This window comes from Lithobates pipiens, unplaced genomic scaffold (assembly GCF_037356315.1).
Source record: "Lithobates pipiens isolate NorthernLeopardFrog02 unplaced genomic scaffold, aLitPip1_a1.2 Scaffold_1, whole genome shotgun sequence".
Lineage (NCBI taxonomy): Eukaryota > Metazoa > Chordata > Amphibia > Anura > Ranidae > Lithobates > Lithobates pipiens.
The window spans coordinates 84,100,345-84,113,734 of NW_027507685.1; the positions used below are offsets into that span (position 1 = coordinate 84,100,345).

At 44.8% G+C, this 13,390-nt stretch overlaps 1 protein-coding gene across 5 annotated transcripts in view; it reads right to left on the minus strand.

Annotated features, from left to right (window-relative positions):
• SCAI (suppressor of cancer cell invasion) overlaps positions 1 to 13,390 on the minus strand; it is a 1,638,004-nt gene that overhangs the window by 256,610 nt on the left and 1,368,004 nt on the right. For all 5 annotated transcript variants that reach the window (XM_077463762.1, XM_077463684.1, XM_077463531.1 and 2 more), the window contains one exon: positions 4,135 to 4,216. In XM_077463762.1, coding sequence (XP_077319888.1) covers positions 4,135 to 4,216 — 82 coding nt within the window. The remainder of the gene's footprint in view (positions 1 to 4,134; positions 4,217 to 13,390) is intronic.

Consider the following 13,390-nt stretch of genomic DNA (forward strand, 5'->3'; position numbering starts at 1 on the left):
TCATGGTGCAACAATTTAGCCCATTCAGTCAGCGTCTGCGATACCAGGGCCGTGGCTAACACTGGCCGCAATGCTGCCCCCACCACGTTAAACATGGACTGGGCAAACGCCTCGCCCCTTCTGTCAGCAGGGTCCTTGAAAGCAGGAGTCCCTTCCACCGGAATCGTGGTTACCGTATTTAACCTGGATACTGGGGGGTCAACAACCGGAGTAGATGTTCATTTCTTCAGCAAACTCTCCTCAAAGGGGTATTGCACTGCCATGCATTTGGGGACTGAAAAGGGCCGCTGTAGTTTTCCCCATTCCTTGTAAATAAGTTAGGTAAGGAAACACTTTAGGTGTGCGGGCCGGCTTGAGGGACCCGAAGGGGACCGACACCTCTGAAGATGCCCCCGCCATATCCTCAATTTTTAGGGTATCCTGCAATGCTGTAATAAGTGCTCCTACAAGCGCCTTTTCCTGCACTGACCCGGAGTCATCCTCAATGTCCGAATGGTTCTGGTCCACATCCTCTGATACATCAGAACAGGGGTCACCAGTTACAGCGGGGCCCGAGTCTGAATCAGAGCTTTCCCCAGAAGACGGTCGGGGGAGGGGGCATATTTTTTACCCCCCTTGTGCCTGCACACCACTTCCACCCTGGCAACAAAGGCCTCCAGGACCACCGACAGAGCATCCATAGGCACCGCAGGTTCAGGGGAACCAGTTGCAATCACAGGGATGTATAGGGAAGAAGCGCCAGTTTCTGACACCATGCTGACCCACACTCGCCTGTCACCACTTAGGAACCTAAGGCAAGTCACACAAAAGTCCACCCTCCTAGTTGTGCAGACTGAGGGGCCTCCCGCAGGACTCACCACCCTGACCCAGGTACTGCACTTCTGCTGCTGTCCACTCTCCCCTGTGCCATCTATGAGGTGTCTGTCTGGAAGCGCACTGTTCTAGAAGGAAACAGGCACCCGCTAGATGCAAAAATCACCTGAGGCTACTAGAAAATGGCCGCCGGCCGCCTCAGCCAAAAAACATCTGAGAGTACCAAGAAAATAACCGCCAAACTACTAGAAAATGTCTGAAGGCAAAAAACTAGCTGTGGCTACCACAAAATGGCCGTAGCCTCAGGAAAATGGCAGTGGAATGCGTGGCGGCCTCCCCACATGGCTCACACAACACAGACACCCACGTGGCCCAGAAAAAAGGGAAGAGGATGAGCGACCCCCAACATCCAGCGCAGTCCCCTACCAGGACCCAGAGCACCCCCCAGAGGACCCCCCTGGCCAGGTACGTGCACCCCCATGTGCCCAGTCAAACAGCGGCCTATAGCATGGGGAGGAAGGAAAGGACAGAGAGAGAAGAAAGGGAGAGAGAGACCCCCTAGTCGACCTCCCAGGGAATGCCCAGCTGCTCCATCCTGCCGAGACAGGTGGAACCATACTTACCCCTCCTGCAGGAACTGCTAGACGCATTCCACAGACAGACCCATCACCCGAGAAGTGTGGGGTGGCTGCTGGCCATGGCACACTGTGACACAGACAGCAGTAGCCCAGTGATATGTGTGCCCCTGAGAATATAGCTCACCGGCCACTCCTGGAATAGATGGGGCATCTTGTGGCTGACCCAGCACATAGGTAGGGCCTGCTCACGCTTGATGGCCAGGCTGGGGAGACTACAAGGATTTATATTATTCAGACTGTCACCCAGCCCGCCTGTTGATTGAAAATCACAGGAATCAAAAATGCAGAAAAACGAAAAAAAAATTCCGAGGACCAATGGTCCCATCGGGAGCCAGGTCTTTCTCAACTGTATTTATAAAAAAAAGGGCTACTTTTATAACTCTTACTAACTGGTTATATAGAACTGACTGTGCTAGACTGTGTAATAAAATCTATTATCAGAGAATTGCTTTTTGGATTGAAATTCTGAAGTTTTTTATTTCTCCACCCACAATTACATATTACAGGAGCTATTTCTATTTTGTGAGGGAAGATGTTACATAGTTTCATAGTTAGATTGAAAAAAAAAAGACACAAGTCCATCTAGTTCAACCAAAAAATAAAAAATTAAATAATAATAATACAATGCCATAAAATGTAGTATTCAAACACCCACATTAGGAAATCAAGTGGGTTCTACGACCAGATTTATTATTCAACAACATTTTTAATTCTGTTCATGTCTACCTGGGAGTTTTGGGTGTTGTCACCCCCCTTTTTTGTATCATAGCACTTTCTGATGTATTCTCCAAAATATAAAGGAAAAACTAAAATGGGCAATGCAGATGTGCAGACCCATGAATTCAAGAGATCGCAGAGATCTTACCAATCGAGGCCCCAAGAACTATATGTGGCTTAGTGCCCAGCACATACCAAAAACTAAAATATGTTTTGGGTGAATAGGGCTTCTACTAGTGAAAAAAGTGGTTCTTTCCCCTGACTTCCCTAAGGGGCAGTTTACACCAATGCCCACTGAAATCGCACCGCACAGATCTGCATGTGAATCGTATTCACATTCATTTCTAAATCACACCACACTAATAGTGCACTACTTTTTAAAACACACTGCAACCGGATCACATGGTACAAAAGTACCATGCAATCCAATGCGAGGAACTGCACTGTGTTTGCAACATGTGTTTGGGGTATCAAGTTTGTATTGACACCTGCTGCAGATCGCAAATGGAGTGCATTTTGCATGTGATGTGAATCGCACAGGAATGCGCTATGCGTAGGCATGGTGTAAACCTACCCTAACACTCCTTACCTCCAAAATTGGTGATCTCTGAGTTTGAACACTCTCAACCAACTATATACAGAAATGGAGAGTCAAATGCTTTGATAATTTACACAGAAAATACTTCATTCCCAATAAAGATTTTTATAAATACTGTATCTATGTGTCAGAGTCTTGTTTGATTTGAGATGACCTATGCAAACTTTTATCACCTGGAATGTTTTTCTCTAGCTCACTGGAGCACTGAAAAATGCTAAAGGCATAGTATGACTCTACTGTATCCTTACTCAACCTTTGACGGGGAAAAGCCTATTACGAGGAAACCCTGGGAAGCAGATCTAGCTCAAACATTTTCAGGAATGCAATGGCAGCAAGCAACAGAATGGCCTCTTCAATACTCTAAATGTGTAGCACATTGGGAATTCTCTCAAGTTATCTTATAAATCAACACTCAAACAGACCCAGCACTTGCACTGCTACACCTGGGCACTGACCAATGGCCATACAACCTAAGATATTCATGACCTCATAGCGGCTAGAAAAACTGTAGCCGGGGGCCTGGCAGCAAAAGAGTGCTCCAGATAAAACACTCTTTATATTTTAACTTAATGAACAAACTCAATTCAAACTCACATTTGATGTTAAAAATAAATCATGGGAAGCCCTTTGAAAAAGATGAAAAAATTGGCATACACATTCCAAATGCACAGCTATTGTGTAAATATTTTAATGTTATAATCCCTGAAAAATGTGCATCTAAATTGCATCTCATATTGGGACTCCTACATGTCCTTAGTAGCTTAGTTTCCCTACCTATGCCCATAACAACCAAGACAGTACTAACAGGCCGGCACTAATCGAAACTAGACTCTGTCCTCTGTTTTTTTTCCTTTATTATTTTTCTTTCTATATATACTGTACATTTGCTACTATCAAACCAATGTCTGACTAAAGACTTGTATATCACCTTCGTGAGTATTTGTAACTCTTTTGAAGTGTCTTTTTCTTGTCACATGGATTGAAAATTTATGGCTTGCAGGTTTGTGTAAAAATGTAAGTAAAAAAAGAAAAACCTTCTGGTTCCAATTGTGAGCTTCAAAATGCAGATCAGAGCCAGCCCACACCTTGCGCTGCTGACCTCCACAGATATCACATCAAACATTAGCAGTGTCTGCTAGGAGCAGTTGGCACCATAACTGTTGGTGCTGGTACTCCTAACAATATCCGCTTGTGACCAATCCCTGGAGGCCCAACAGCTGTCACATACTCCTACTATAAAGAAAATGTAAGGACATCCTGGCTGAACAGTCTTTTAATATACTTGCGGCTAGTAATTTAGTTAATGTACAGTAATCTGCAAAGTCCTGATAGCTATGTCATACTCCAAAAAATTAAAAGCTGTAATACCTTGTATGCCACGCTGTTAGATGAATCCACAATAATAAATAAGGGCTTCCTGGTAAAGGGGTAGAGATCTCCAGGATGAAGGCTGTAAAAAACAGTTTAACAAAATTGACAGGTTAAACATCAGGATAACAGTTGTATTATTGTCAGGTATATTGGCACAATGGTAAAAAACACAGTTCCAGCTTCAGGTAAAAAAATTGGCAAATTTGCATTCATTCATTCAATCAACATCTCACCCCAGATGATAGCAACTGCAAACCTTTCACTGGATCAGGACAAGATCATCTAATATTTATGAGCCCCTTATGGCTAGCCTTTACAGTAAACCGGTGAAGGAAACTTTAGACAATCCATCATTTTTTTGTGAGTAAAATTCCATAAAGGAGCAGTATCATCATAATAAAGTGACGTGGGGCATTTTAATGGTGCACAAAGACAACATTTTTGCACTGAAGGGCACTGTGAGAACCGATGGGCACTGTGTGTACTAGAATGCTGTGCATATAGAAGGGCACTGTGAGCATTGAGGAGGTGCTGTGAGTACTACGTGGGCACTGTGAGTGTGGAGGGGGTCACTGTGAGAGAACCAAGGGTCACTGGTTGTGACCGAGGGTCATCATGAGTACCAACGGGTGCTATTAGAGTGACATTCTCAAACATTTAGGGAAAATAAATAGTGCAGACATTTGATTTAAATAAAAGTCTATTAAAACAAAGTGTATATCCCCATTACATTAGTGGATAACATCCTACAGCAATAGTGTACACCTTGCTCCATGTATAGGTTCATGGAACACCCATTTGAGGGCAACTACTGCTGTGCTAGAACTGAGCAAGTGGTTTGTTTGGAAGGCCAGATCCTAGATCTAGGGAATCAGCTGGCAACACTGCAAAGCATCAGCAACCTGGATAGGAGTATACACCCTACCCATCAGGTACTGGCTTGTGCCAGTATAGAGAAGGATGGTGATACAGAGGTAGGTGCAGGCACCTAAGATATGTGGTTGAGTTACAGTTAGAAAGTGGGGTAGGGAGAAAAGTGTTAGAGGCTAGTCCTGTGTTAATACATCCCAACAAATAAGGCAAGTTTTGTGATGTTGGGGATATGAGCTCAGGAGTGGCATTCCTGGAGGAGAGTCCCTTAGCTGCCAGGGGAGCAATTACTCCATGAAGAATGAGGGCAAAGTTACAAGCAAGTATGTACAGATCTTCTCTTTTCAAGAGGAAAGAAGAGAGACTTGAAAAAGTCAGGTGACGAAACGCTTTGAAAAAGTGATGTCAGACACAAGGGCCGGAACTGGGAGTTGGCCATCCACCATCTTTGATTATCCCAATTGCATGGTTTATACATTCCTGAACACTGTAAGCATGTTTTTAACTTAATAAAAATGGGTTATTAGATTTACTACACTATGAGCCTTTCCTGTTATCCTACCTGGAGTGATTCCAAGGTGCCTTTTCGTGATCTGGGGGAGTGATTTGGAAGAGAGTGGAACATGGTGACAATGACACATGGCAATATGTGTTGTTTGGCCCTATGAATTGAATTTCAAAGGGTGTATATTCTGATCATAGTCAATTTGCATGCATTTTTATCACAGTGGTGATCTTAGCTAATGAAGATTGGCGATTTGCACACACATCTATTCTCACTAGTTTGGGATATTCTGTTTTAATATTGATGTAACCACATTTGCAAATTTTCTATTTAGTTGTTTTTAAAGTGGTTCTAAAGGCTGAAGTTTTTTTTTTTTTACCTACATGCATTATATGCATGCACTGACCGTGGTGGTGGAAGATGACAGGAAGGAGAGTGGTGGTAAGGGGGCTGGTAGATATGTGTTTACCAGCCCTCTTCCTTCCCTGAATGAAAATAGTGAGCGATCGGTACTCAGTGTTCATCACTGAAGCATAATAAACTGAATTTACTACGTATAGTACATAGTACATACAGTAGTTGGTAAGTTTGAATAAAGACACCAGTCCAACTTGTGCTGTGTGTGTAATGCCGCGTACACATGATCAAACAATCCGGTGGAAAAGTCCGGCAAACTCAAGTCCGCCAAACAATCCTCCCGTGTGTAGCCTCCGGCATACTTTTTTGACCCGAAAGTACGGCGGACTTAGAATGCCGTGTTGCACTCCAATCTTCCCGCCGGACTCGCATTTCGGCGGACAATCCGGCCGTGTGTATGCCAGTCCGCCGTACCTTTGAAATGAGCGGACTTTTCCCGCCCGGAGAAAAGTCCGCTCAATTTGAACGGGTCTCCAGGTAGGCGGGGCCCGCGAAGGAGACGTCGCTGGCCCCGCCGCCTGGTATGGACTTAAAGGGGAACCCCAACGCCGAAAAAAATCGGCGTGGGGTCCCCCCCAAGTCCACAAAAGACCCTTGTCCGAGCACGCTACCCGGCCGGCCAGGAAAGGGGGGCGAGCGAGCGCCCCCCCCCTTCTGAGCCGTACCAGGCCGCGTGCCCTCAACATGGGGGGTGCCTTGGGGAAGGGGGTGCCGCGCGGCCCCCCCACCCCAAAGCACCTTGTCCCCATGTTGATGAGGACAAGGGCCTCTTCCCGACAACCCTGGCCGTTGGTTGTCGGGGTCTGCAGGCGGGGGGCTTATCGGAATCCGGGAGCCCCCTTTCATAAGGGGGCCCCCGGATACCGGCCCCCCACCCTATGTGAATGAGTATGGGGTACAATGTACCCCTACTCATTCACCTATAAAATAAAAGTACAAAAAAAACACAACACACGAGATAAAATACTTTATTGCACAGCTCCGGGGGTCTTCCGTCTTCGGGGGTCTTCTCTCTGGACTCCTCCGCTATCTTCTTGTAGCTCTTTTGCTAGCAGAGGAGTCCGGCTTTCTTCCTCGCCGACGACATCTTCTTCCGACTTCGGGGGTCTTGTCCCCCTCTTTGGTTCTTCTGCCGGGCCACCGCGCCTTCTTCTAGCTCTTTTACAGGCGGTGGCCCGGTCTTCTGTCGCCGCCGCCGCCTTCCGTTCTTCTTCTTCTTCTTCTCCAGGAGATGTTGACTCGACGATCTCTCCGGCCGCAATGCCAGGGACACGCTGCGCTGCCACTTATATAGGGACAAGGGGCGGTGTCACATGGGTTTATGTCACATGGGTTGGTCACATGGGTTGAAGTCACATGGCGACAGTCCCAGCATCCTCCGGGACTGTGACATCGTAAGGGGGCGGGGTCACCATGTGACACCAACCCATGTGACATAAACCCATGTGACACCGCCCCTTGTCCCTATATAAGTGGCAGCGCAGCACGTCCCTGGCATTGCGGCCGGAGAGATCGTCGAGTCAACATCTCCTGGAGAAGAAGAAGAACGGAAGGCGGCGGCGACAGAAGAACCGAAGAGGGGGACAAGACCCCCGAAGTCGGAAGAAGAGGCCGGCGGCGAGGAAGAAAGCCGGACTCCTCCGCTAGCAAAAGAGCTACAAGAAGATAGCGGAGGAGTCCGGCGAGAAGACCCCCGAAGACGGAAGACCCCCGGAGCTGTGCAATAAAGTATTTTATCTCGTGTGGTGTGTTTTTTTTGTACTTTTATTTTACAGGTGAATGGGTAGGGGTACATTGTACCCCATACTCATTCACATAGGGTGGGGGGCCGGTATCCGGGGGCCCCCTTATTAAAAGGGGGCTCCCGGATTCCGATAAGCCCCCCGCCCGCAGACCCCGACAACCAACGGCCAGGGTTGTCGGGAAGAGGCCCTTGTCCTCATCAACATGGGGACAAGGTGCTTTGGGGTGGGGGGGCCGCGCGGCCCCCCTTCCCCAAGGCACCCCCCATGTTGAGGGCACGCGGCCTGGTACAGCTCAGGAGGGGGGGCGCTCGCTCCCCCCCTTTCCTGGCCGCACGGGTAGCGTGCTCGGACAAGGGTCTTTTGTGGACTTGGGGGGGGGACCCCCACGCCGATTTTTTTGGGCGTTGGGGTTCCCCTTTAAGTCCATACCAGGCGGCGGGGCCAGCGACGTCTCCTTCGCGGGCCCTGCCTACCTGGAGACGCGCTCGAAATGAGCGGACTTTCCTCTGCGTGTGTGGGCGAGTCCGTTCATTTCAAAAGTAGGGCGGATAGTACGGCGGACTTAGTACGCCGTATTAGTCCGCTCAAAAAGTGCCGTGTGTGGGCAAGTAGCCCGTTCGGAAAGTCCGACAGACAGTCTGGCGGAAAGTCCGCCAGACTAAGTACGTCGGACATACCGCTACGTGTGTACGCGGCTTTAGTAAGTGTTTGTGTCAATAGTAAATCGCATATCCCTGTATGTTGTGATCACTAAGATGCCAATCTAATATTTTCTTTGAAACTATCAATGCTCCCTGCTGATACCACTGCTGGTGGAAGATAATTCCACATCCTTACCACTCTGACAGTAAAGAACCGATTTAAGGTTTAAGGTTAAACTGATTCTCTTCCAATTTCAATGAAAGGCGGTGTGTCTTTTTAAACTCCCTCCCACTGAAATGGTTTTCCCTAAGCCAAGTCCCCAGTAAGGTATTTGAATATCGTTATCATATCTCCTCCTATCATATCTCACCATAACTGCTGTCCTCCAGTCCCTTTATTAGCCCTGTTGCCCTTCTCTAAACTCTTTCCAGTTCCAGTACATCCTTCTTGAAGATTGATGCCCAAAACGGGACTGCATACTCAAGATGCAGCCGAACCAGAGTCTTGTAGATTGACAGAATTATAGTTTTTCTTTGGAGTAAATCCCCTTTTTTAATGCATGCTAATATTTTTGTTGGCTTTGCTTGCAGCAGATTGGCATTGCATGCTATTGCTAAGCCTGTCATCTACTAGGACCCCAGATCTTTTTCCATTCTGGATTCCCCCAGAGAGTATGCTCCACTTTGTGAATAAATAGGAGTCGCTATACAGAGACTTCTATTCATTCACCTACAGTGCAGCTGGGGCTGCAGAGAAAGGCACTGTCTTCAGTCCATTTCTCTGTCTCAAAACAGAGACATTACGGGTCTGTTTAGACCCCTGATGTCTTACCAAAGCGCCCCAATAAATTTTTTTTTTTAAATATTAAAAATAAAATTGTACCGGTTAAATAAAAATAAATATATAGTTACATATTTAGTAAGGTTGAATAAAGACCCAGTCCATCCAGTTCAACCTGAGTGAGTGTCTACAATTGTCCCTATCCCTGTACATTACACACTCACATCGGTCCCTACCCACAAGGAGCCCACAATCCAAGGTCCCCATTCATATACTAGGGCCAATTTTTGGACAGAAGCCAATTAACCTACCTGCATGTCTTTGGAGTGTGGGAGGAAACCGGAGTATCCGGAGGAAACCCACGCAGGCACAGGGAGAACATGCAAACTCCAGGCAGGTAGTGTTCGAACCAGCGACCCTATTTATTGCTAGATGAGAGTGCTAACCACTACATCACTGTGCCGTCACTACCAATGTGCCGCCAATATAGTAATTCCTCGTCCACATGGGGCATACAACAGCGAGGTCAGGTTTAGCCACACAGGTATTTCATGCATCCTCATGAAGGTAGACTCACTGATGTCAATTGGGACACAGCAGCTGCATGGGGGTGTTCTATGCACTCCTGTGCAGGCAGTCCCATTCATGTCATTTGGGATGCAGCGGCTACACGGACACAGCCACTGCTCCCAACTTGTGTGACAGCAGAGGTTGTGTATATATGGTTGGAAATGTATGGTTTGGCAAGTCTTTTACAGACTCTGAAAGATGTAAGAAAAAAAATTAAAAACCTCCAGATTTTTAGAGAAAGTTAATTACTTACTTTTTTTCATAAAATTCTATAAAATGTATGGTTTGGGGGATATTTTACAAACTCTAAAAGATGCAAGGAAAAAATAAAAAAGCTAAAACAAAAAAAGCTAAAGTCAAAACACACAATGGTCAAAGGGGAGCAAAGGCTGGGAATAGTTTAATAAATATAAGCCGATGGGTCATCATCGGCATTCCAAAACTACAAACAGTCAAAAAAGAAATGCAAGCATGTGATCAGAGCAGCTAAAATAAATTAAGACAGACAGAGGAAACGAAAATGTCAGGCAGGGACATTTACCCTCAAACGTCTGGTTTCCACGGAGCTCCGCCTGCTTCTGCTCCAAAAAAGCTAGCAAGGGAGTCAAATCCATAGTGTGCTTCACTTAGCAGAAGTTGCAGAACTGTGCATCCAGCATTACAGGTCTCCGAGTTCTCAGACGACCGTCCAGAGCAGCACTGTGCATTACAAACCTCCCAACGAGAGTCCCACTCAGGACGATGACCATCCAGAGCATTACAATTACAGGCCTGAGTCTTTCCCTCAAGACCACAGTCTGCCCAGAGCACTGTGTGTGCTTTACAGGCCTCCTCTGACCAATAGCATCCAGAGTACTATGCATTACAGGCCTCTTCTGACCACGAGCATCCAGAGAACTGTGCATTACAGGCCCCCCCTCAGACCTGAGACCACCATCCAGCACTGTGCACCATTACAGGCCTCTCAGAGTCAGACCATGATCCCAGAGAACTTTGTGCATTACAGGCCTCTTATATACCACCATCCAGAGCAGAGCACTGTGTGGCATTACAGGCCTATTTTATCACCATCCAGAGCACTTTGCAGCATTACAGACCTCCTCAGAGCACTGTGCAGCATTAAAGTGAATGGAAAAATCTCACATTGCATGACCTACTGCTGCCTTTTTTGAAACATACTAAAACCCTCCAGAGTGACAGCATGTCCATGTCTCTGGATGTCCCTGCCATCTGATCTACTCAGCCACCTTGAGGAAACAGAACACTAGCTACTAAGACCTTGCCAGAATTGCACAGAAAATGAAAGGTAATGTAAACCAGTGTTTTGTGCACTCCTCCCCCATCAGTTGTACCCTCACCTTAAGGGCTTAGAATATAAGCCTAAAGTTATCAGCAGATAGTCAGGATCGTCCTTATGTCTCCTATTAATATACTGGCTGCTAATAGGAGACATAAGGACGATCCCGTCTATCTGCTGATAACAACTTTAGGCTTATTTTCTAAGCCCTTAAGGTGAGGGTGCAACTGATGGGGGAGGAGTGCCCATTGCATGAAGACACCTTATCACGTCATTTATTTTTATGGACGTTGTTGATAATTTTTATAACATTATGGACTGTGTGTGATTCACGAAGCACTAGCACTTTTACTTTAATTTCAATCCACTTTTTTATGTTACGCATTATATCTATATTGTTTTACACCACAGGTTTTATTAATTGATGGTTAGTAGTAGCGCGGCACAGTATATACATATATATGTGTATATATATATATATATATATATATATATATATATATATTCGTTTTTTTCACATTGTGGGCAAGTGTGGGAAGTGCAGGAAGCTGTTTTAAGTTTTTAGTTCACGGTAGTTTATAGTTTTGGCAGCTCACAAGGTTTCACATATTTATTAAAAAAAATTGAGCTCTGGCATTCACATGAAAATGACAAAACCATCAATCATGATGGAACTACATACTGTTTGAACTCCTAATAATTTGCGTTTTACTGCAAAAATGATTTTCCACATAAAACCCCTACGCGGGTTCGACCCTTCTAATTATGGTCTTCTTCAAGGGGGTGTCTTATTCTATGCAGAGAAAAAAAAATATTTAGCATTTAATCATCATTTAATACTTTACCATTATATCCAACCACACACAGAAATCTATATTTACCAATCATGATGATGGAAGAGAGAAAGATAAGTCCTATGACCAGAGTTTTCTTTTAAAAGCTAATTTTGGTGATCCCAAGACTATTTGTGTGTCGTCTCCACCTCCCACGCCATGGGCCCCACCCTCAAGGAACTTACCAGACACTTTTTGTGTGGACTCCCAAAAAGGAGATGAGGAGGGGAGCGAGCAGGCACCTGTAGTATATTATAATTCACTTACTATTTTTACTTTTAAGTTCAAAAGCAGGGAGTATATTTAAGCTATTGGGGATATTATCACAGTGAACAGCCACTAATTAAGTATTTAAATCATTGGTTGTCATTTTAATGTATAAAAAGATTTAATTATGTATTTATATTCATTGGCAGCCATGGAAACCCATATAAGTGCCATTGTGAATTTAAGTGTAAGAATAAAGGTAGTCAAGAATTAAATTAAATGTAACAGAGCTGTGGATACGATGACTAAATCACAAATTGAAATAATGCAATATAATGTGCTATATTATAAGGATACACGTGAGAATGCAAATTAATTCAACTGAACTCTAAAGAAAAAATTAGAATAGTGCAAAAAATTAATAATAAAAATAGTAAATGAGTTTTAGCAATACCTTATGTGATGCGAAAATTCACTATGACACACAGTTAAAATGTTAAAGTGACAATGCAGATGGCGGAACATGAATAGCTTCCAAACATCCATATCTACAGTATATTAAAGTGAATTGAAGTGAAGATTCCATATTAGCAGTTATACAAGTTTTCAGATTTCAAGGTGGCATTCCGTTCCCTATCCCAAAACCGTAGTTGTTGGTGAAGTTGTCCACTATGTCTGCGTTTCAGCAGCTTACTGGTATAACTCCAGGATCCACAAGAGCTGTTATCATCATATATACTTCCTTGATTTTTAAATTAAGTGTAGGTGCCTGTCCTCCAAAGGCTTCCCCCCTTTCCTCAAAGCTGCCTGTACGCCCCGACTGCCTCCATCCCTCCACCAGCCTCCATCCCTCCCCCTAACACATGTGAGTTGTAGATAGGTGAGCTATGGCTTGGTTGTTCTTTCTTTTTTTTTGTTCTCTCCCCTTGCATATGCTGTTATTATTGGATTTAAAAAAAATGTATTTTTCAAGGTGATGAATGGGTGACTTGATGTCTAGCTATGAAACAAATTTTGAACAAGGGGATCAGATTGAAACTCAAATCTCCTCCCTCTTTCAAAAACTGAATGGAATACTGGAAAAAAAAGTTCGGGCTCTTTTGGCATACCAGATCATTTGATCGATATGCCAAGGACAAAATTAACCAATATGGGTTACGAATTCACGTTTTTAAACATTGAAAAAAAATAGTGAGGAATTAAAAAAAGAATGAGAGGGTAACTTGCAGAGATGCTCACAGGAGATGATGTCCATTCTTATGAAGGAATAAATTAAACAAATTGATTTATTAGACAAAGAAATCAACACTTGGGAGTTGGCGCTTGTTTCTTTTAACCACTTGACCACTGGGCACTTAAACACCCTTAATAACCAGACCAATTTTCA